We start from the raw sequence: 24,882 nt of genomic DNA on the forward strand, positions 1-24,882 counted from the left end.
ACACACACACACACACACCGTTGACAGCCACGGCCAAGCCCATCAGCACCGCCTGAGAAATGTCCCCCTGCTCCCACCCACCTCCATCCTTCCCAGCTATAGCCCTACAAGCTGCATGATCTAGACAAGTTTCTTGACCTTCTAGGCCTTAACTGCCTCATCTATTAAATGGGGAGATTGCTCAGCCAAAGGCAGGGGCATGGGCAGGGCAACCCTTCAAGGTCACTTCTGGGTCTAAGATCACAGACGTGTTTCTTTTTGTCAGCAATTCTCTCCTTCCAAGTGACCAATATGGCACCACTTTGCTGGAGACGCCTTGAGTTAACAAACTCCCCAGCAGCCAGCTCACCCGTGCTTCATCAGAGACCTGGTGTCCCCTGCGAGCTCCTGGACTTTCTGAATCATTAAACAGAGACCAGTGAATGCACGGGGCCTCACCCTTTCACAGCAGGAGAAACAGGAAGCTCCGGGCGAGATCGTGACTTACAGGATCTGCACTCAGGGACACTGAGCTGCCAGGCAGCTGTCAAAGGGGGACAATGACACCATCTGACTCTTGGAATGGTGATGAGGATTAAATGAGGTGATACATCCCAAGTGCCAAGAACAAGGCTGGCACATGGGGAGTGCCCAGTAAATATTAGCCATTGTTATTTTCCCAGCAGATCTGGGTGTCTGAGGACGAGGCCACAGAGAGGGTGGGCTTGCTCGTGAGTCAGAGGCTGAGCAGAGCCAGAATCCAGGGTTATGGGCTCACTTACAGCCCAGCACTCCTCCTCTTGCCCGAAGATCAGTGGGAAAAGAGAAACGGAGAGACGGGGACACAAAGCAAGCTCATTTGTGTCTAAGCCCTCATACTCCCCCCAATACCCAGGTAGATTTGGAAAGAAAAAAAATTGCAACAAATTACTGGCAAATTATAGCTGCCTATTAGGCAGACTTCATTGATGAAACTTCCCGGAAGCCAAGGTGTGATCACACTCAGGCCTCTGACAGCATCCGGCTGGGATGACGCACGCACAAGGAGATCTCTGTGGGTGAGGTGCTACTTCGTGTGCATAGATGAATCACCCTTGAATTCTCCTTGTTAAAAAATCTCCACCAAGGTGGCAACCTTCCCACAAGTGCCGACTGCTCCCGGAGAAGGTGGGGAGGGGAAAGGGAGTTTCCTGGGGCAGACACGACCCGAGGAAGCAAGATGGGGCTCTGTGCTTTGTCTCCCACCAGAAAATAAGGGGCACATCTCCCAAAGTCCCTACTACCTGGAGAGCCCAAGCCCTCACCCCTTGTCCTTCAGAGTCACCCCCTTTAAATCCTGTTCCATGGATCCTTAGCCAAGTTACATCCCTCTCCTATCCCCTCTTGTCAAACCTCAAGCCACTTGCTATGTTTCCTTCCATCTCTGGCCCTCAGCCATGATGTTCCCCTTGCTAGGGAGGCCTTCCCTCCTTGGTCCCTCATATGCTCACTTTCAGGTCTAGCTCAAAGCCACCACTTCCAGGGAGCCCTCTCTGGTCTCTGAACACCTACAGCACACTCAGCCAGCCCCACTGTTTGCCCTCATGGGCTAGTGGATGGCAGGGGCTAAGGGCACATATTCTAAGCCTCCAAGCGTTGAATCCTACTTCCACTATGCCTTGGCTGTGTGATTTAATGGAAGCTACTAAACTCTCTGTGCCTTGGTTTCCCCATACTTAAGCACAGATAATCACAGCGCAGAGTTGCTCTGAGGGCTAGGTAACCCTATGACAGGGCCTTCTTATCCCCAAGAGCAGCTATGATGATGGTCACCAGACTCTCTCCTTAGCCTTGTTGAGATCTGGGGTTCCCCAGTTGGACTGCAAGCCCCTTGCAGGCACGGTCTGGGTCCTCTCCTTCCCTTGTCTCTTCCACCCCACCTGGCACAGAGTGGAGCTTACAAGGAGGCACGGGATGGGTGTACAGAATACCAGGTGTGGATGCGGTGACATACAGCCGCAATAAGCATCGAACAGTGAAACTCTCAGGCCAGAGCCAAGTGGGAACCAAGGAATACATGGGATGCTCTCTTCCCTGCTGGCTCAGATGGTAAAGCATCTGCCCGCAATGCAGAAGACCTGGGTTCGATTCCTGGGTTGGGAAGATCCCCTGGAGAAGGAAATGGCAATCTACTCCAGCACTCTTGCCTGGAAAATCCCATGGACGAAGGAGCCTGATAGGCTACAGTCCATGGGTTGCAGAGTCGGACATGACTAAGCGACTTCACTTTCACTATAGCTTGACAGATAAGCAGGAGACAATAATGTGATGAGGAAGTCTGGAAGCCAGCTCCCTCCATGGCTTTGCTGTTGGTAGCACTGGAGATAGCCCCAGTGGAACTGTGCCTCTAGTTTCCTTAAACCCTGTGCACTCATTGTCACCTTTGACTCGACACTGGTCCCGGAGAGGGAAGGTCACTGTCCTCCTGGCTCCTCACATGCACTGAGGCTCAGAGAGATTGGATGAACTTCATCCAGTGAGGTTCCAGTGAGAATGATGGTTCCAGTGAGAACCATCTCCCTCACTCACAACAGCCCATAAGATGAAAGGCACATGTCAGACTCTGGACAAGGGCTCCTTCTCCTTGCCTTCTGGTCCAGCCCGCACCCCTGTGCTGGCTCCCTTGGGAGCCTGCCAGATGCCGGTACCTCCATTATGAAGCGGGAGGCGGACTTCCTCTCAAAGAACAGCTTCTGCTCCCTCTTGTTGGTGCACAGGTACTTCTGCTGGGTGCACACGGCGTCGCAGCCATAGATGACGATGAAGATGTTGGCGTCTGTCCCAGCGGCAAAGACATCACTAGTGTAGAGGGTGATCTCATAAGGGACAACTGGGGAGGGGACAGAAGGCAAAGTCGGGGGGGGTGAAAACAGGAAACAAATACAGGCAGGTCAAGTTCTTTATCAGCACCACCGCTCTGGATCTGTCCCTTCACTGGGAGCTGCTACCCAGGGGCCTGAACCTTCATGTGGTTGCCTAGCAACCCAGGGTGGAGGGAGGTATCCCGACATGCCTTGGGCCCATCGAAAACCCCTGTCACCTCAAACTAGGGTCTCCGTGCCTCTCCCATTACAGAGCTAGTACAACAGATTGGGTGAAAGCACAGGCTCTATCTAGCCTGACTGTGCGACCTGTGCAAGTCACCTAGGAGCCTTGGTTTCCTCATTTGTTACAGCATCCTCAAAGCAGTCCATGGCTGCAGACATCCTATACACAGGAGCATTATGTTTCAGGGGACAGCCACCAATCAGATCGGCCGGTCTACAGTGGTGAGAGCCCTTTCTCTTCTCTTCTCACCCCTTCTACTACTCACTCACTGGCTCCACACTGGCCTGCCCCTCCCCGGCAATAGACTTTCAGATGATGACAGAGGAAGCAACATGTCAAAAATTCACCTAATTGTTCCATTTTCTCCTTTTCTTTAGCTGGTAAAGGAATTACATTTTGCTTCTTTTCAAGTTCTTCCCCCCCCCCCCCCCCAATCAAGATAAAATCTTATAACAGTGATTTCTTTGGTGTGTTAATGACTGGAGTGAGGACTGATTAAGGGGTTGATAATGACCCTTCATTGTTAGACTGTGGAGAAGGAAATGGCAACCCAGTCCAGTACTTTTGCCTGGGAAATCCCACGGACAGAGGAGACTGGCAGGCTACAGTCCGTGGGCTTGCAAAGAGTCAGATACGACTGAGCAACAACAACAACAAATGTTAGACCTTATCTTTTCTCCTTTTTGGGTCTTACAACCACCCTGCACTATTATCTCTATTTTGCAGACAGGGAAACTGAACTCCAGAGAAGTCAGGCTCTTTGCCTGATGTCATCAGCTAGTTTGGAGTAGAAATACATCCCGTATTTCCTTTCCTTGGGTCTAGAGTTCTGTCCACAGCCAGCACAGGGCCCGTGGAATTTCCAAGTTGGGCCTGGCCAAGGGTCAAGCGCGGATGAGGGACTGGGAGTTGGTGGGAGGCTGAGGAGGTCTAGGAGGAGGCCCAGGCTTTCCCTGCAGGACTCCTACATGGTGTGTACCGCCTTGTCTGAAGCTCCGCGTGGAAAAGGTCCCTGACGATGGTGCCGTCATCTTCATTCTTGGCCAACCAGCGGCCACAGGGGAACGTCATGCACTTGCCAAGGGATGGGGCGTCCACCTCTACCCAGTCTACAAACCAGCCTGGAGCCTTGCCTGGAGGGAAGGAGACACAGAACCCCTCAAGGACCTCTACACAGATGGCTTTCTGTGCACAACTTCAGGACTCCAAGCATCCTTCCCTAGTCAAAGGCTGGTGCCTATGGCTCTACCGTGGACTCATCATTGCTTCTGCTTACAGCAGTGTGGACTGATTCCTGTGTACCCTACCGGATCCTACTCTGGGCTGCTGTCAGTGAAATGAACAGAAGGGAAGGGATATGGAGAAGAGATGACGGGAGGCAGAGTCTGAGGGGAGGGAAGCAAAGAACCGTCCAGGGTGGAAGGTATTCCCAAAAGGGAACCCAGATGCCAGAGAGAGCCTGTGTTAACAAGGGCTCCATATTTTCATCTAGTGGCAGGGCGACATGCTGGGCTCCCTGGCCTCAGTTTATGATTCATGAAGGGAAGGGAAACAAGTGAAGGATCTATGCTCCTCCCTGGGAAAATGAGTGCTCAGGTTTAAAGAAAGAAATGGAAGCTGGGCAGAGACCTTGTCCCTCAGTCCCAGGCAAGGAGAAAGGCCTCCTTCCTCAGGCTCACAAGATATGGTTTGAAGACCAAAAAAAAATGAGTCCTGCTTTAGTGAGAGAGAACAAACTTGGGCACAGTATTAGGGGCTTCTGGGAAGAACTGGCTTCATCCGTGGTTCTAAGTGGAGCCCCCAGACCAACAGCCTCAGCATCACCTGTGAAATATAAAATCTCTTGAGTCCCATCCCAGACCTACTGAGTCAAAAACTGGCTGCACACTGAAATTTCTGACTGTGGGGTTTGGGGAGAAAGCTTTAAAAAATCACTGGTGTCCGGGCCCTACCCTGATCAATTAGACCAGAATCTCTGTGTGCAGCCATGAAGGGACTGAGGGAGCTGTGTCATCACGGAAAGTAGATGACATCCAAGCCTACCCTAGATTCTTTCCTAGGCACCTATGGGGGCCTGCCCATGGTCCTCATGTTCTCAGCCAGGAACAGAAGGGAGGGAAGCCAGACCTGTGTTGTCATGACCGATTCTGACTTTCCACAGATCTCCCAGGTCCAGGGTCTCCACTGTGAAGATTTCGATGCTATCCCTCTCAAACTTGTCGCTGTTGGTCTTGGAGGATTTCAGGAGGGTCATTCCTGCAACCAAATGACCCCAGCATGACTGGCTAGACCTGAGGCCTTCAAACTTAGTCTGACTACCCCTCTTAGTCTCTTCTCCTAATGAGCAAATTTCTGAACTTCTATCAAATTTAGACTATACAGTTACTATCTGTGGGGCATTTTTGGTATTTTGTGTGTGTGTGTGTGTGTGTCCTTGTATGGAGCTTTGCAATAACTCTTTGACATACGTATTTTTATTTCCTGCTTTGCTAAAGAAAAGGAGACACACCCACAAATTAAGGGCCTTTTCCAAGATCACCCGGGAGAAAGCAGTGGGGCCCTAAGACACAGCCCTCAGGTTTCTCCATGTAGGGAAGGAGCCACCTTCACATGTTCCCTGCAGTGAGGAAACAGGGGCTCCCCTGCAGGATGGGGCATGTGCCAATGCTCTGGAGACTCTTCTCTGGATGACAGAAGGAGGACTGGATTCCAGCGCCCCTCACCAGCCACCTCACATACAGGCTCTGTCCTAGGGCTCTGACTGCGGTGTCGATCGGAAATTTAAGGTGGTCCCAGGGTCATCACCATCCCCTCCCGCCTCATTCTTCAAGTCTCCTTATCCCTGTAAGTCCTGCCTCATGTAGGAAGTCTTTTGATAATCATAGACTTACTGCAGATGATTTAAGTGCACAGAGTCAGACAGACCTTGGTTATTGTCTGGGTGGCCTTGGGCAAATTACTTAATTCTCTGAGATCTGGTTTCCTCAAATGTCAAAAGGGGTGGCTTTGGTGCCTTCCCCATAGAGGAGTTGTGACTATTTAATACGATGACTGTTGAGTGTTGAAGAATGTGCCAAACACATAGAAATCCCTTGGCAAATAAAAGCACTCTGTTAGGCCCCCTCAATTTCATTGACTATGGTTCAGTAACTATTGCAATGACATACATTTGTAAGTTTCAACCTGATTCACTCATTATATTTGCATTATTTAACCTATTAAATGATAATAATATTAATAATAAATGCTTTATTGTCATTTTGTCTCAAATATTTTACACATTCAATTTCATTAAATCCACAACTCTATGAGATATCTACTAGTTTAATCTCCATTTTACAAAAGTGCGTGTGTGTGCTCAGTCATATTAACTCTTTGTGACCCCATGGACTGTACCCCCTCAGGCTCCTTTGTCCATGAAATTTTCCAGGCCAGAATTCTGTGTTGGGTTGCCATTTCTCACTCCAGGGAATTTTCCCAACCCAGGGATCAAGCCCTTGTCTCTTATGCCTCCTGCACTGACAGGCAGATTGTTTACCAACTGCGCTATCAGAATACGCTACAAATGGAGGAAACTAAAGCAAAGAGAGGTTAAGCCCCTTTCCCGAGGTCACACAGCTACTAAGCGGTATAGGAGAAATTTAAACCAATTAGTCAAGCTCAAGTACACACGACTGAATTAGAATATGAGCATCTCAAAGTCGGTGATTACCAAGTCAGGGATCGCCCCTTCATTCTTCAGCAATGCTTAGAATAGAGCTTTAGGAGTAATGAGAAAATATGTGATGACTACGTATTTGAGGAACTGGTTCTTCTCTGAACTCAGAATGGCTGGACAGGTGGCCCAAGTGGATGCTGACTCCGGCGCATATGCCACCTTCTGTGATGGCCTTGACAGAGGCTCCAGAATGACCCCAAGATTCCCTGAGCATCTCATATCAAGAGTACCATGGAACCCACTGGCTGAATCTTATTGGAGGCTGGGAAGAGCCACCATTTCCCAGGTTGTTATTGAGATAGAGTTAGAGCTACCTCTGCATTCAGAATAGAAGGGAAAAGCTGGCAAAAGACACAGAGCAGAGACCTCTCACTGTGTGGACTCAGGAGCTTCTTCACTGTAGTTTTGAAAGGCCACCACAATGACGCCTCAAAGAAGGGTGCAGGAAATGGTTAAACAAAACAAAACAAAACCACCTTTCAGGAAGGCTGGACAAAGACTTGGGCGCCATTGCCTGGGGAGAGGATGCTGAAGGGAAGATGATTTTCACAGCTTCCAAACACTTGTAGGGGGTAGAGGCAGCAACGAGGGCTGAGAGAGGACTTAGAAGGATTTTAAAAGAATTTTAAAAGAACATTTAAAAGAACAAGGAATTGCCTTTCTCTCTTGGAGTCAGTTGCATGTAATCTTTCAAGAGTCAGAGGCACGCAAGTGTACAAAATAGGGACAGGAAAACCTCTCCAATAAATGATGCAGGGCAAATGGATGTCTACAGGCGAAATAATTCATTTGGACCCTTCTCTCACATCATACACAAAAATCAGCTCAAAATGAATTACAGATTTAAATATAAGACCTGAAACTGTAAAACGCTTAGAAAAAAAAAACATAAGGAAAACACTTGATGACATTGGTCTTGGTAATGAGTTCATGAATATGACACCCAAAACACAGGCAACAAAAACCAAAATTAGCAAGTGGGATTACATTAAACTAGAAGCACAGCAAAAGAAACCGAATTCTGTAGAATGGGAAGCATATTTGCAAATCATTTACCTATAAGGGGTTAATCACCAACATATATAAAGAAATATACGACTCAATAATAAAGAAAATCTAACAACTCAATTAAAAATGGGCTAAAGACTTAAATGGACCTTTCTCCAGAGAAGACACAAAAATGGCCAATAATATATGAAAAAAGTATTCATTGTCACTAATTATGAGGGAAATGCAAATCTTCCAATTTTATTTTATTTTTAAACTTTACATAATTGTATTAGTTTTGCCAAATATCAAAATGAATCCGCCACAGGTATACATGCGCTCCCCATCCCGAACCCTCCTCCCTCCTCCCTCCCCATACCATCCCTCTGGGCCGTCCCAGTGCACCAGCCCCAAGCATCCAGCATCATGCATCGAACCTGGACTGGCAACTCGTTTCCTACATGATATTTTATATGTTTCATTGCCATTCTCCCAAATCTTCCCACCCTCTCCCTCTCCCACAGAGTCCATAAGACTGTTCTATACATCAGTGTCTCTTTAGCTGTCTCGTACACAGGGTTATTGTTACCATCTTTCTAAATTCCATATATATGCGTTAGTATACTGTATTTATGTTTTTCCTTCTGGCTTACTTCACTCTGTACAATGGGCTCCAGTTTCATCCACCTCATTAGAACTGATTCAAATGTATTCTTTTTAATGGCTGAGTAATACTCCATTGTGTATATGTACCACAGCTTTCCTATCCATTCATCCGCTGATGGACATCTAGGTTGCTTCCATGTCTTGGCTATTATAAACAGTGCTGCGATGAACATTGGGGTACACGTGTCTCTTTCCCTTCTGGTTTCCTCAGTGTGTATGCCCAGCAGTGGGATTGCTGGATCATAAGGCAGTTCTATTTCCAGTTTTTTAAGGAATCTCCACACTGTTCTCCATAGTGGCTGTACTAGTTTGCATTCCCACCAACAGTGTAAGAGGGTTCCCTTTTCTCCACACCCTCTCCAGCATTTATTATTTGTAGACTTTTGGATCGCAGCCATTCTGACTGGTGTGAAATGGTACCTCATAGTGGTTTTGATTTGCATTTCTCTGATAATGAGTGATGTTGAGCATCTTTTCATGTGTTTGTTAGCCATCTGTATGTCTTTTTTGGAGAAATGTCTATTTAGTTCTTTGGCCCATTTTTTGATTGGGTCGTTTATTTTTCTGGAGTTGAGCTGTAGGAGTTGCTTGTATATTTTTGAGATTAGTTGTTTGTCGGTTGCTTCATTTGCTATTATTTTCTCCCATTCTGAAGGCTGTCTTTTCACCTTGCTAATAGTTTCCTTTGATGTGCAGAAGCTTTTAAGGTTAATTAGGTCCCATTTGTTTATTTTTGCTTTTATTTCCAATATTCTGGGAGGTGGGTCATAGAGGATCCTGCTGTGATGTATGTCGGAGAGTGTTTTGCCTATGTTCTCCTCTAGGAGTTTTATAGTTTCTGGTCTTATGTTGAGATCTTTAATCCATTTTGAGTTTATTTTTGTGTATGGTGTTAGAAAGTGGTCCAGTTTCATTCTTTTACAAGTGGTTGACCAGAGGGAAATGCAAATCAAAACTACAATGAGATACCATCTCATACCTGTCAGGAGGTCACTATCAAAAAAAACAAAAGACAACAAGTGTTAGTGAGGATGTAGGGAAATTGGAATCCTTACACACAGTGCGTGGAAGTCCAAAATGATGCAGTTGCTCTGGAAAATAGTATGAAAGTTCTTCAAAAAGTTGAAAATATAACTACCATAAGAACCTGCCATCTCACTTCTGGGTATATATCCAAAAGAATGAAATCAGGTCCTTGAAAAGATATTAGTACTCCTATGTTTGCTGCAGCATTACTCAGAATAGCTAAGACATGGAATAAAAATCCTAAATGTCCATTGACAGATGAATGGATAGAGAAGATATGGTATATACATACAATGGAATATTACTCAGCCTTGTAAATGGAGATTCTTTGATATGCAACAATGTGGATGGTTCTTGAGGATATTATGCTAAGTGAGATAAGCCAGGCACAGAAAGACTAATACAGCATGACTCCACTGAAATGAGGTATCAAGGTCAAATTCATAAAATCAAAGACTGGATTGGTGGTTACCAGGAGCAAAGCATAGGAGGAAATAGGGAGTTATTAATCATCAGGCATAAAGTTTCAGTTTAGTAAGATGAACCACCTCTAAAGATCTGTTGTACACCATGAACCAACAGTCAACAATAATGTTTATATGTTTAAAATTTGGTAGGAAAACAGATTGCATGTTAAGTGTTCTTCCCACTATACAATAAAACAGTAAAGAAAATTTTAAAAATGATTTCTTAAAAAAGAAAGTGAGAGACATGACCGGGATATCTCTGGAAAGTTCCACTGTCTCCTCCAGTCTCCCTCAAGAGGAACATGGGTGAGTGGGGCCTTGCATTGCTCTCTTACCAGTGTCATCTTGAGTGCCAAAGAGTGTGATGAAGACATTGGCATCGGTGCCAGCATTCTTCTTGTCCCCAGTCTTTATGGTCACTGAAAATGTGGTAGATTTATCTGCAGGAGAAGAGTGTGGAGAAGTGAGTGGTAGACTGCACCTCCCATGAAGGGAGGAGGGAGATAACGTATTGAGCACGTTTCTCTGCTTCGGTTGGCTGTTTCTATGAGTCACTTTCCTTGCAGTATGTGTTGTTCTGTAGTTGCCTTTAGTCTGGAAACTTCCAGAAGGCAGAGATGAGACTCCCCACCCCTACTGCCAGCTCACACAGGAAACCCTCAGTCAGTAGAGTTGTAGGATGCTCGAGGAAGACTTGGGGTGACTGTGGGGTTTAAAGGCTCATCAGCCAGGAACCCTGGTCTGACTCCTCCAGATTGGGAAGTTTTAAGGATGCGAATTTCAAGGAAGGGAGCACAAGCATCCCAGCACTCTTGAAAGTTCATTCTTCCCCTTGACAAAAATATTCGTATTGGGAGTCTATAACGAGCCAGGAGGGGAGGTTGCAAGACTAAGTCAAAGGAAAGGAAAGTCGTTCTGTCGTGTCCAACTCTTTGCGACCCCATGGACTGTAGTCTACCAGGCTCCTCTGTCCATGGGATTTCCAGGAAATAGTACTGGAGTGGATTGCCATTTCCTTCTTTAGGGGATCTTCCTGACCCAGGGATCGAACCCATGTCCCCTGCATTGTAGACAGACGCTTTACCATCTGAGCCACCAGGGAAGTCTAAGTCAAAACCAACTGTAACTATTCTGTTCTATTTCATTCCATTCCTGACAATAACTCCATGCTAAGCCATGTACTTTACAGCCAGCTATATGCTAGACATGTGAGAACATGCCCCTGTCACCTTCCCATTCTTGCCACGGAAGACTGAGAGGGCAGCACAGATAGATTCCCAGAAAAGGAAGTGCTCGGAGTCCAGAGTGGAGAGGAAGATGGAGACCTAGTTGGGGAAAGACAGAGGAGATGGGTGCTGGAGGGAAGAAATCAGCTCTAGGAAACCTTTCTGCTCCAGGGCCAGGTTGTCGAGGGGGGCGTTGTCACCACCTCCCCCGCCCTCCTCCATGCTTGGTGGCAGCACATAGGACTCGTCCACTGGCAACAGCTCCCTGGACAGCTGGCCATCGTCCTCCTCCACAGCCAGCCAGCGTTGGCACGGGAAGTAGTACCTGTGCAGGAGGGGAATGGGGAAAGTTTGGGAATGTGTCTTTGAGAAGGTCTCATGAAACAGCAGTCATGGCTGAGACATAAGAGGCCCTCATGGGACCCAAATGCTCCCCTGTCTGCCCCCACCCCCCAGCATTGCCCTCCCATCCTACCTAAGAATCACCCCACTAGTTCCTTGCCTGGTGGTGGTTTAGCCGCTAAGTCGAGTCTGACTTTTGTGACCCCATGGACTGTAGCCTGCCCAGCTCCTCTGTCTATGGGATTTCCCAGGCAAGAATACCGGAGTGGGTTGCCGTTTCCTACTCCAGGGGATCTCCCCGACCCAGGGATCAAACTCAGCTCTCCTGCTTTGCAGGCAGATTCTTTACCAACTGAGCTACAAGGGAATCCAGTTTGCCTGGAAGTCTACACTTGCCTGGAGTAGACAACAAATATGGGATGTGGTTTCCATACACCCCATGGAAAAAGGCTGTGCCTGGAATCAGGGTCACATAGGAGGAATGTAGAGAAGGAGGGGTTTCTGGGGATTGTTCTGGCCTTTTCTAGAATCAATCTATTAGCCAGAGCTACTTTGGCAGAGAATATTGTACATAGGAGGTGCTTCATACCTAAAGGATTGTAATGGAATGACCCACTTAAGCTTCTGAAAGATACAAAGAATATGACCTTTAAGGAGCTGGCACAGCAGACAGCGGACACCATCCAGGGAAGGGAGGTCCAGTGGGACTCCTCAGCAGAGAAGCTGAACCCAGTGCAAGGGAGGAGCCGGGATGGAAGGGAAGGCAGGACAAGGGCTGGGAGAAGCAGCAGAGAGTGGGCACTAAGGACTCGCCTCTAGAGCCCGACTGGGTTTGAATCCTGGCTCTGCCACCTACAGTCCTTTGAGACTGAACAAGTTTCTTTACAGCTCTTTCTGTGAGAGTTGCCAGATTTAGCCTGCAGAATCACAGGACTCCCAGTTAAATTGGAATTTTAGATGAGCAAGGAATATTTGGGACACACTTATACTAAAATATTATTCTTTGCTTATCTGACTTTCAAATTTAAGTGGCCATTCTACATTTTATCTAGCAACCCTCTATAGAATGAGGATAATGTTGCCTATTTCAAAGGCAATGGTGAGAATTACAGGAGTAAAACATTTTTAAGTGCTTAAATTTCCTGGCTCTCAGTACATTCTTGGTTAAAAATTCGCTAATACTTTGATAGTGATGATGATGATGATGGTGATGGTGATACTTCCTTTCTTTGTCTTCAGCCCAAGCCTGGGATTTCTGGAGGCTGTGGGCTGGACAGTGCACCATCGGGCCCCTGGGCTCCCAGAACAACTCAGAGGGTTTGGGGACAGACTATCTCTAAGTTGGGGCTGCTGCACACCATCCCTACCACGGTCCAGGTGCATAAGATGCATTCAGAGACAGGTCAAAGTCTGGAGAGGCTGGAAACAGCGTAGACCGGGGGTCTCATCCCTTTCTGAGCCCCACACCCTCCTACAGTCCTTACTGCCTCCCATCAGCGTGTGAGAGGAGCAGGCCAGGGGCATGGAGGTGCAACTGTGCATCGAAAGTGAAAGTGAAAGTCACTCAGTCGTGTCCAGCTCTTTGGGACCCCATGGACTAAACAGTCCATGGAACTTTCCAGGCCAGAATACTGGAGTGGGTAGCCATTCTCTTCTCCAGGGGATCCTCCCAACCCAGGGATCGAACCCAGATCTCCCCCATTGCAGGCAGATTCTTTACCAGCTGAGCCACCAGGGAAGCCCAAGAATACTGGAATGGGTAGCCTATCCCTTCTCCAGAGGATCTTCCTCACCCAGGAATCGAACGAGGGTCTCCTGCATTGCAGGTGGATTCTTTACCAACTGAGCTATCAGGGAAGACCCCCGTAGCTGTGCATCAGGGGACATGGATTTAAACGGTGGGAGGAGCTCAGCCTTCAGAGAGACAAACTAGATTGCTTTGAAATTAGTGTTTAAGTGAAAAATGCATATTGCTCCACTTTTCAGCCTTTTAAATGTATGAATGGAAAAGTTAATTTTTTCTTCAACCAAATAATTTATGAATAATAGGCTTTAGTTCTAAATTATGGCCAATTAAGGGAGAGAGACAGAAATAAAGAAAAGAGTCGGGTTGGGGCTGCGGAGGAGTAATGAGAGTGTGGGAGGCTGGAGGAGGACAGAGACAGGAGACAGAGGCATAAGGAGCTGGAAAGACTTATACTAGGAGACAGAACAGTCAGCAAGACAGAAAGGGGCGGGCGCAAGCCCTCCCACATCCGCGAAGAGCGCATGCGCAAGGCCTCAGCGCCTGTCTTCTGGGCGCGTCACCCGTGCTGTCCTTGAGATACCTGCTCGGGGAAGTTGGAGGTCCTCAGCACGCCCACTGCGGCAGCATCGCGGGCCCCGAGCCTCCGGATCCCGCTCCCTGGGGGGAGAACCGGAGCCAGAGGCCGGACGGGCCTGAGTGCCGGGCATTTAGCCTCCACCCCCAATGATGCCAACAAGCACCCACAGGAGGTCTAGCGGAGGACTGGACCTCTGAGCCAGTGTTCTCCCCTTCCTCCCACAGGAGGAATAAATCCTGCTCCAAGAGGCCTGGGGAGGGCACTAGGTGGCTGTTTTTCAGGAGTGAAGGAGAAGAAAGGCATGCAGGTGTTCTGGCATGGTACCCCCCACTCCAGCCAGGGCAATGGAAGGAAGAGGCAGAGCTGGGGTCAGCAGGAGATTTAAAGTGAGCATGGAAGCAAAGCTCAGGGCCCCTAAAAGGTTGGGTTTCACTTGAAAGTAAAACTGGAATGCGAGGATTACACACTGTAAAATGTATTTAATGCATGGCCTTTCCTATTTTGTGAGTAAAGGCTGAAGCTCATCAGATATGCCCACTGGTGTTACAGGAAGAGCACTGTGACAAGAGTGGGTCTGGGGCTCGGGGACTCTGGGTTTGTGCCTCTGGTCTTCTCCTAACATGCCGCATGGTCTCTGCACCCCAAGTTCCATCACATTAAGGCTGCATGAAATCATTGTCAGGTCTTTTCTGTCTCAACATTCTGTGACTCTCACACCACCCCCCGCCCCAAATCCTGGAGGAGTGAGGGGTTTTGGAGAATATCTTCCTGTTAGGTGAAACTTACGGGGAAAAATAATTCAAACTTTTTGATCAACCCTCACTGGAAAGCCCACCCAACACATTTGCCACTTGTAATGGAATTCAAGAATAACATCTGTCTTTCACGATTCAGGGTCTTATGAGACCCCCATCAATAAGAACAGGAATCTATGTCTTAGGGCTCAAAACAGGTGGAAAAAGGCTATCTGATCAAGTGTGGACAGAGCTCAGAACACTAAATACATTCCTAACTTCTGTGGCATTTGCTTCTTCCTCTCTGAAGTTGAGTGATTTGACTTTATTGCAGATCTGTATAAAAAGATAGCTAAAGTATTAAAGGAGGAAGGAAGATGTGGCAAACCTCATTTAGTCAACAAGGAAGGGGGCGAGGAAGCAGCAGAGAGAAGGACTTAACGAAGACAGGCTAATTCAAGACAACACACTCCCGAACGTCTGCCCATTTCTGTTACGTATTCAGAAGCTAAAACATCAGAGATTCATAGCTTTAGAGGGGAGGAGGACTTTGAATTTTTAAGTCCTTGCTAATGTACTTGGAATCTCTGGGCTATAAGGGGTCTTTAAGAGCCAGTGCACAATTTGTCACATCTCCTTCCACTGTAAGGAAGAGCATGGAAACATACACTGAGGAAAAGCCTCCATCAGCCTGGATGTCCGAGAGATCACAGTGATTCTCAATACATACGCCCCTGATCCCTTCCCCCCGAGACCTGTGTTATGAGTAAGAACTAAGCTTCCATTGTGTGAGGCCACTGACATTTTAGGGCTACTTGTTATCTAGCAGAACTTAGCCTATTCTGACTGATACAACTTGGGATACCACATGGACATGATTGTCAAATAAATGGTCACTGAAGTGATGTGAAAGGAAGAGGTTGCCCAGGAGCATGTATTTAAAGTGTCTCTGCAAGAAGTCAGGCAAATCGAACACCCCACGAGCTCAGAGTCTCCTCGCCCCCTGCCGTCCACAGTCCCTGGCATACATGGGCACCACAGGATCAATGGAATCAAAAGGCATCATGCCCTCTTCAGGTGAAATGTTCTTAATTCCCCCTTCAGAATTCCTGCCACAACTCCTAGATTTCTTAATCAGCCACTATTCTTTTCTTGAAGATGCATTTTCTCTTTTCCATCAGCCCCCTTAGAATGTGGTGCCTGATGTCACCCCAAGGCTCCAGGAACTGTCTGAGCAGAGCCGGTGAGAGGAGAGGATCGGCTCTCCTCATTCCAAGTGTGATGGGACTGTCAACGTGAACATCAACCTGACACTTCTGAAATGTTTTTTTCCAAAGAGGCCAGTGGTGGAGCCTCCCAGGCTAGAGTCCCCAAACTGTCTCAACTTCACAGTTTTCTCCCTGCCCGAGGGACTAGCAGCCTCCTTATATGAGAGGATGTGAGTCTGTGGGTAGAGCCCCAGTCAACCCATGGGAGACCTCAGACCCCAGGACAACGCACTCAGCACCATTCACAGCTGCAAACCACCATTAAAAAGACTTTCCACATCATTCGTTCATGGACCCTGACAGCTTGAGACTCCTCTAAAAGACCTCAAGCACTCTCTATTTGGAAAATAATTATTCTTTTTTTTTTTTTCTTGCAATTGAGTTGCAGATCAGTAAATCTTCGGCCCCCACTTCCCCCAGTCCCTTCCTCCTGGGGTTTCAAGCTCAGACTCAGCTGCCCTCCAGAGCAACTGTCTCAGAGGCCAGAAGGGCTCCAAGGGGTCCTGCTGAGGCTCCACTGAATCTGTCCAGCTTTGGACATCAGACCCCTGGGGCCACTGTGGCTCTGTCTGGGTGACCTCACGGCGGCGGCAGGGGCTCTGGGCATCACACCGTCTTGAGCCTTTCTGCTCAGACAGCATCTCCCGAGGGGGCCTGACAGCAGCTGACATCTCCCTGCTCCTTCCCCCCATCTCCCATGCTCAGCTCCAGCAGGGTGCCCATGAAATGCAGCCAGCCAGGAGCCTGGATGTGTTCTCAGCATGGCTTTGGAGCACCTTCAGCCTGTCTTGCCACCCTCTCCATTATTCTTTTCCTGTTTCCTATCCTCCATGATCCTCATGCCCAAGAAAAACACAGTGACCCACTGCATCCCGAATGTGCCCCCTGGCTCTCCACCTCTGTGCCACCTGAATCACATTTTCCAACCACTTTTAATGCTCTCGTTTCAAGCACTCAAACATCCAAGAGCTGCCTGTTCACAAAGGCACATCTCGATGCCACCTTGGATAAAACAGCAGCCTGATAACCTGCCATCACACCCTCCGCCTGGTCCCCTCAATGTTCTAGGTTACCGTGCGGAGACCACCAGCACCTGCTTGCCCTGCAGTCCCTGTGGTCTCCCTGTGTCCCTGGCTGTCAGCTCCTCAACCACCCTGCACTTCTCCTGCCCCATTTCCTAGCTGTCTGGCCACTTTTAGATGTTGACTCACTGGAACCTTCCTACTCAGGGAAAGAACGGATACTGCCTTTTACTGGGTGTTGGGCCCCCTGACACACAGTACCTCACTTAGTCCTCGCAATGATTTTGTGAAAGAGTTTCTTTATGCCCATTGTATGGGTAGAAGAACTGAGACTTGAGAGGTGACTGCCCAGGCCACACAGGCAAAGAGTGGAAGAGAAAGGAATTGAACCTGAACTACCTCCCATCATAGGTTTCTGCTCTTCAAAGGTGGTGTCTGAGCCAGTTGTTCAGCTGGCAGCACTTAGCATGGCTTGTGTTTGTTGAATTAATGAATGAATCAACACATCAAGCATAATTTTATTTATTAGTTGACTTAATAAGTATCTATGGTATGCCTATTACATGCTGGGCACTCTTCTAGGGACTGGGTGGTGAGCAGTGAGCAAAACAGATGAAGTTATTTCCTCATTCAGGGGACCTCATATTCTACATCGGGGAGAGGAAGAATGGCTACATGGAGCAGTGTATTGTAAGTCAGTGATGTGGGGGAAGTAAACTGAGGAGGAGGAATAAAAGGTCCAGGGCTGGGAGTGGGGCCTCGCTGAGCCGGTGGGACCTAAGCAGAGACCTACCTAGACAAAGGATGAGCGAGCCATTGGGGCAGGAGTGCTAGCGGGAGGGGGCAGCACACGCGAAGGCCCTGAGGTGGGACCACGTCTGCTGGCTTCAAGGAACAGCAAGGAGTGAGCCAAAGGGGTGGGACCGGCCACTGGAAGTGCTCTCGCTCTTACTCTGACAGACCCGGGAGCCTCTGTGCAGTGTGAGCAGAGAAGGCACGTGGCCTGGGGGTCTGGACAGCTGCAGACACGGGCAGGGCCTGGGTGAGGCGGAGGGGCCAGCCAGCAGGCTTTGACCAGGAGGTGCTGAAGATGGGGAGGGGCGTCTGACAGCTTTTCTGACAGAAAGGGCAATGGAGGGAGGGGTGGGGGGCGGCAGAGAGGAGTTACAGGCACCCAGTCTGCAACGAGATGAGTGACTGGGACAGCTCAGTGTGCGTTCACCCTTCTGGCCGCAAAGGTCTTATTCCTGAGCTAACAAAGGTCATGGAAGGTTGTGGCGCTGTTGAGAAGACAGTGCCTCTCCGAGAGAGAGGATCCTTGCTCTCATTCTGCTTCCAACGGATGGCCATGGTTTTACATCTCTCTCCCAGGGTAGGCTTTGCTCAGAGTCACTCTCTGCTTGCCCATGGCTGGAGCCAGCTGAGCACAGAGCCCTTACTGCTGCTTCAATACCAACGAAACAAAGTAAAGAAACCATGCAACACCAACAAGGAAGGATGGCAGGGGAAGAGGAGGAGACGAGCAGAGTGAGGAGTGGAGGAAGGAAAAAGAAAGGGCAGGGAAAAGGAGAGAGGAGTAATGAGAAGGGTCCAGTCGCAAGAGTGATAAAGATATAAGACACTTGAGCAAATGTAACAGGAACGTGTAGCCTGTGTGAAGCAAGTGTAGAAAATGGCCTGACTGAGATACTCAAGGAGCGCCTGGAGAGACAGAAATGTGTGCCTGGGGGAGCACTTCATGGTCTAAATGTGCAGTTCTCTGCACATACATTTAACAGCAAAATGATCAAAATTCCAACAGGGTTTTTAAAAAGTCACCCAATGTCTTAATTTGAAAAGGTAAGAACAGCTAATATCCTTCATAATGAAAGAAGACAAGTATGGACAGAAATTAAAACAGATTATAGAGCTGCAATAATTTTCAAGTATGTTGGGCTGGCCCAGAGATGCCAAATCAACCGAACAGAGGTCACCGACCCTAACCAGGCTGCATGGGATGTTCACAGTTTGTCCCTGTCCTTACATTTTTTTGGAGCACTTTATCTTTGTCAAGATTAAATGCTTTATTTAGATTTTGAGACCATCTTGAGATATAAGTTGGGCTATTAACTTTAAACCCATTTATCAGAAGAGCAAATGAAAGCTCATGAAGATGGAGTTTGGGATTGACATGTACACACTATTATATTTAAAATAGATAACCAATAAGGAGCTACCATATAGCACAGGAAACTCAGTCTACTAATCTGAACGGGAAAAGAATTTGAAAAAGAATGGATAGTTGTATGGGTATAACTGAATCACTTTGCTGTACACCTGTAATGAATACATCATTGTTAATCAACTATACGGCAATATAAAATAAAAAGTTTTTATAAAGATGGTGTAGTAACTTGTCCAGGGTGACCTGGTGAGTTTCTGGCAGAGCACCTACCCCAGGGGAGGACCCTGGTTCCCAGTGTGGGCTTGTCCCACAGCCCTTCTCTGCAATCACAGGGTCCTCATGTGGCCTCATAGAAATCCATGACACTGGGCTGTATGTGAGCTGTCCCTCAGTGCCCCCTTCTGGAGTAATCCCTTGGGCTGGGGGGGCAGGGTTGAGGTGGAAGATGGGGTGACCTCCATCAACCCCTACCTTGCACAGAGGGAGGAATGTTTCAAGAGACACCAGGCTGTGGGCCAAGATGTTGTTTGATCCAAACATTTATTTCTTAAGTGCCCTCGACATTCTGGGCACTGGCAGGCCCTCAGCAGCTCCACAAACCTCTCCAGATCTTGCCCGCTTCCCTCTCCGCCCACCTCTGTGCCCCCGCCCCCAACAGCTCCACGTCTCCTTTCATGTCTACTGCCCCTTGACTCCTCTCGTCCAAAAGGCAATGTGGCCTACTTGTGGAAACACACCAGATTCATCTCTGATGGTCTGGAGTTCTGGTCCTGGCTCTGGCACAAACTGATGCTGGGGCTACAGGCTCACCTCCCTGGGGTGTGGTTCCTTCACCTGTCAGGAGAACAAGATCCCCTTCCCACCCTAGCTCCAGGGGGTAGCTGTGAATCTGGAGCAAGGGCCAGCAAGCTATGGCCTGTGAGCCAAACCTGGCCCACCACCCACTTATGTACCCAAGCAAAGGTTTTACATCTTTAAATGGTTGAAAACAATATAAAGAAAAATACTTTTTGTGACATGTGAAAATTACATGGAATTCAAGTTGCAGTGCCCATGAATGAAGTTTTTGTGGAACACAGACACATCCATTTACTTTGCTGTTGTTGCTGTTGAGTTGTTAAGTCATCTCCAACTCTCTGCAACTCTATGGACTGTAGACTACCAGTCTCCTCTGTCCATGGGATTTCCCAGGCAAGAATACTAGAGAGGGTTGCCATTTCCCCCTCTAGGGGATCTTCCCAACCAAGGGATCGAACTCACATCTCCTGCATTGGCAGGCAAATTCATTACTGCTGAGCCACCAGGGAAGTCCAGTTCCTGACTACTCTAACTTAAAAAAAAAAAACAAAAACAGCCAGCTTAAATAAAATCCATTCACTTAAGTATCATCTATGGCTACTCTTCTGCAGTAAAGGCAAAGCCAAACAATTGAAACAAAGACCAAATGGCCTAAAATATTTGCTATCTGGCATTTACAGAATAAGTTTCCTTATTCCTAGTCTAGACCATTAAAGTCATGTCCTGGAAGTCACTTTATACGTGGAGAGACTTGTGAATAGTAAGTCTGGGCATGGAGATTGGGCCATGGCAGGAATAGAAAGCCTGACTTTCTGAAGTGATGGACATAAAGAACTGGATTAGATGTTCCACTAGACTGCCCGCCTGACAGGGCAAGCAGCTGAGGGGCAGCCCAAGGAGAGAGAAGGGAGGGAGGCAATGCCCACCTAGCCAGCTCCATGTGCCAAACCCACATCCTAGCCACCCCCTCTCCTCACTCATCACAGCCACCCCACCCTTACCCTTCTTTCCATGACTATCTTAGGGGCAGGCATGACCTCCCCTCCCTCCCCTCCAGTCCCACTCACGTGATCTCATTGTTCATGTCAGTGATGTCTATTCTGTCCAGGAACCAGCCTGGTCTGTTGCCTGAGTTGTCATGGCGAATCCGAATCTTGGTCAAGGGCCCCAGATCAATGGCATAGATGGTGAAGGTATCTGTCTGGGAAAGATCAGAGTAGCACTCATGGAGGGGGGCAGCCCTCCCCACCTCACCGTCAGCTTCACCCTCCCAGGACCTGGGGCAGCCTGAGGCCAATTGTTAGATCCAAAGCATCAAGAAGGAGGGGGCATGGAAAATGTAGCCAGCCATCTGGGGTTTGGTCTGCACTGCTGACTTTTGTTTATTGAATTATCATTAATATACAACATTAAATTAGTTTCAGGTATACAACATAGTGGTCCAATATTTTTATACATTATGAAATGATGACCACTTAAAGACCAATTATCATCCATCACCATACAGAGTCATTACAACATTATTGACTATGTTCCCTATGTGTACATTACACCCCTGAGACTTCTTTATTTTATAGCTGGAAGCCTCCACCTCTTCATTCCCTTCACCTACTGCACTACTGTCTTTTCACCTGCGCCTGCCAGGGGGGTCTTCTCACTTTCACTGTGTCCTGGAAGGTGGAGGGAGGTAAGAGGGTGATAGAAGTGACCGTGAGAGAGGGCTAGGGAAAATGGGCTGACTGAATGCCCACATTTGTGTTGTGGTGTGTGTGTGTGTGTGTGTGTGTATGTGTGTGTGTGTGTGTGTAGGGCCTGTTGCTTGCATATGTGCAGATACTACATGCCGTGTGTGTACATATGTGCATAAACTCCTTCAACCACAAATTCTGATTAAGTGTCTGCTGCTGCTGCTAAGTCACTTCAGTCGTGTCCGACTCTGTGCTACCCCATAGACGGCAGCCCACCAGGCTCCCCCGTCCCTGGGATTCTCCAGGCAAGAACACTGGAGTGGGTTTCCATTTCCTTCTCCAATGCATGAAAGTGAAAAGTGAAAGTGAAGTCATTCAGTCATGTCCGACCCTCAGCAATCCCATGGACTGCAGCCTACCAGGCTCCTCCGTCCATGGGATTTTCCAGGCAAGAGTACTGGAGTGGGGTGCCATTGCCTTCTCCAGATTAAGTACCTACTATGAGTCAAAGTGCAAATCCGAAGTGATTGACAGGATGTAAAGTGTAAGACCTAGATTGCTCACCATTCAAGTGGGAAGAGAGACCACCAGGGAAGCCTTATAGAATACCAGTTGCACACATATGCGCTGGAGGAAACAGATGACACCAGGACCAGAGGGTGAACCCGATAAGTGGATGAGATCTTGACTATAACTGTTAAACTACTTATTGAAAAGCATTCCAAATTTACAGAAAATTTGCAGAAACAGTGCAATGAAATTTTGTAAACCCCTAGATCTTGCTTTCTCTCTCACTCTCTCTTGCCCTTTCTCATTTTTTGCCTAAATTATTTGAAAGTATTTGGCAGATATCATGATCCTCTACTTTTGACTTCTTCAGCATGGATTTTCTAAGAATAACATTCTTATATAATCTCAGTGCTTGCGTGCTCAGTAACAAGTCGTGTCCGACTCTGTGATCCTATGGACTGTAGCCCGCCAGGCTCCTCTGTCCATGGGATTCTCCGGGCAAGAATACTGGAGTGGGTTGCCATGCTCTCTGCCAGGGGATCTTTCCAACCCAGGGACTGAACCCGCATCTCCTGCAGCTCCTGCATTGTAGGTGGATTCTTTACCGCTGAGCCACCAAGGAGGCCCTACATGTAATGACAGGACAATTACCAAGTTCAGGAAACAAAGTCAACACAATATTATTCAACACAATATTATTTAACATATAGTCTATGTTCAAATTTCACCAGTTGTACCAATTACATCCTCTGCAGCAGTTTTCTTCCAATTCTAGTCATCAGAGTGGCTGCAAGTTTTAAAAAACACAGAAATAAATTCTGATCCTCAAGTCATGGGAAGGTGGTGTTGAAGAAAAAAGCAGGGGACATCTGAAATAGATCAAGCAATGAGCCCAGAAGTATTTTTAATGGATGTGTACATTTCTGGTTCTCCTCTTTGTTGATGAGGGAACCTGGCTTTGGGATGCCGGCAGAAATGGGAAAGGTGACGTGAGAGACGTCTTCTAGCCAGAGGACCCTGTAAAATCTCAAGGGACAAGAATGACAGCCGCATTTTCCCCTGCTTTTCCTACTGTACCTGGGAGGAGAGGGGCCTGCATTTCTCTAAATGCTCAAATGCTGTCGTGGTGTCACTGCCTCAGGATGTAGATCAAATTTCTCAGCTGTCACTCAAGGCTCTCACACCCCCACTCCTTCAGTTGGTTGCATCAAGCTTTTCAGAGGCAGCGCCCACCATGGCTTGGCAGTAACCACAGCAGTGAGAAGACCCACCGTCCAATGTCCTCCAACTGGCCTTCCACACTTCCACCCCACATCTCCTCGTGTGGTCCCATCTTCAGGGGACAACTCTCACTGTCATCTTGAGACCAACACCATACTCCTCCACCATGGCCCAGCTCACATGCCTCCTTCCCTCCAAGTGTCCTCCGAAGCCCCATCTTCTGGTCAGTACTTCCTCCCTGAATCCGTCCCCTCACTCAGCACCTGAGGGTCTGGTACCATGCTGCCTCCAGTTAGTTCCTGGGCGTTTCCTGGACCCCACCTGGGCCTTTCTTTATGTCCCCGCCACAAAGCCCCAGTGCTTACGGACGAGGTGCTTCCATTCTACCCAGCTGGACTGAATGGGACACAGTGCTGGACACAGCAGTTGCCGTGCAGGCTGGGCCTGCCTTGGAATCACCAGAGGGCTCCCTCCATCTGGGATCCACCTGCCCCCTCAGGGAGCCCACACCCTACCTGTCCCTGCTCAAACTTGTTGGACTTGTCTGACTTCTTCAGGGGCCGCTCGCCCGTGTCCCCGTATTCCTCCCCGTAGATAGTCAGGAAGACGTTGGCATCAGTGCCAGCCTTGGGCACATTCCCCGTGATCACCTGTATCTCGTAGGTGTTGGCTGGGGGACACAGAAAGGCAGTGTTGAGAACGCCCAGGCCTTGGGGGTGGACCTGAGGCTCAGCCGGTTGCATCCAGCCAGATGGTGGGAGCTGGAAAGACCTCATGGTACACCCACATCTATACTGACAGTAGAAACAAACCGGCTCCTCCTCCCTACCCAAGACTTCCCTTCACCATGAAGCCCAAGAGGCTGAGAGTTCTGGCAAGGCACTGGTCCGCAGCAACCCTCCTACTGATGTCCCCACGATGAGTCACCGGTGAGCTATACCAGGGCTCCTCCCAAGAGTCTCAGGGCAAGAGCAACACCAGCCCCCACAAAGAATGGTCCACGGTGGCATTTCACCACAGCCCAGGTCAGGAGAGCCACAGGGGGCCCCACCTGCAAGAAGAGCTGGGCATCCTTCCCTCTCTGTACCCCCCCTACCCTGGGGGGTTATGTGACCCCTCCTCAGGCTTACGTTCAGGACCCTCTTGGCCCGTGGGCACCAGCTCCACCACCAGCTCGTTGTCCTCTTTGCCCCGGGCCAGCCAGCGGTGGGCATCAAACTTGTACTCCTGGATCACCTCCTGCATCCCGGGCTCCAGCTCCTCCTCCTCTTCTTCCTCCTCGGTCTCCTCCTCCTCTTCCTCAGACGAAGACTCCTCCTCGGACGAGGACTCCTCCTCCTCATCCTCCTCGTCGCTGCCCTCTTCCTCCTTCTTTTTCTTCTTTTTCTTCTTCCTCTGCAGCTTGGCTTTCAGACGTTCCTTCCTGAGCAGCTGCCGCAGCCTGTCCTTCTCCTTCTTCCTGCGCGCCTCCTCCTCGGGTGTGAGGTCCTCCTCCCGCACCGCCAGGTGCCGCAGCCACAAGGTGTCCACGTACCAGCTGGGGCTGAAGCCCTCGCCCGTGTGGCCCAGCCGGATCTTGAAGACCTGGCCCACGTCCGCCGCCTCCAGCTGCACAAAGTGCGGGGGCTGTGGCTTGGGGAGGCCCTGGGCATCTT

At 48.7% G+C, this 24,882-nt stretch overlaps 1 protein-coding gene across 2 annotated transcripts in view; it reads right to left on the reverse strand.

Moving 5' to 3' along the window:
- LOXHD1 (lipoxygenase homology domains 1) overlaps positions 1-24,882 on the reverse strand; it is a 120,878-nt gene that overhangs the window by 66,418 nt on the left and 29,578 nt on the right. The window contains exons 1-8 of one of the 2 annotated variants that reach the window (XM_027526130.1): positions 24,358-24,544; positions 23,743-23,897; positions 20,876-21,009; positions 11,315-11,481; positions 10,266-10,370; positions 5,194-5,322; positions 4,035-4,199; positions 2,667-2,848 (exon numbers count right to left, since the gene is read on the reverse strand). In XM_027526130.1, coding sequence (XP_027381931.1) covers positions 2,667-2,848; positions 4,035-4,199; positions 5,194-5,322; positions 10,266-10,370; positions 11,315-11,481; positions 20,876-21,009; positions 23,743-23,897; positions 24,358-24,472 — 1,152 coding nt within the window. In that variant the 5' untranslated portion in view covers positions 24,473-24,544. Of the gene's footprint in view, positions 1-2,666; positions 2,849-4,034; positions 4,200-5,193; positions 5,323-10,265; positions 10,371-11,314; positions 11,482-20,875; positions 21,010-23,742; positions 23,898-24,357; positions 24,545-24,882 lie in introns of those variants that run through there. The other variant, XM_027526129.1, reaches the window with a different exon arrangement.

This window comes from Bos indicus x Bos taurus, chromosome 24, assembly GCF_003369695.1.
Source record: "Bos indicus x Bos taurus breed Angus x Brahman F1 hybrid chromosome 24, Bos_hybrid_MaternalHap_v2.0, whole genome shotgun sequence".
Classification (NCBI taxonomy): domain Eukaryota; kingdom Metazoa; phylum Chordata; class Mammalia; order Artiodactyla; family Bovidae; genus Bos; species Bos indicus x Bos taurus.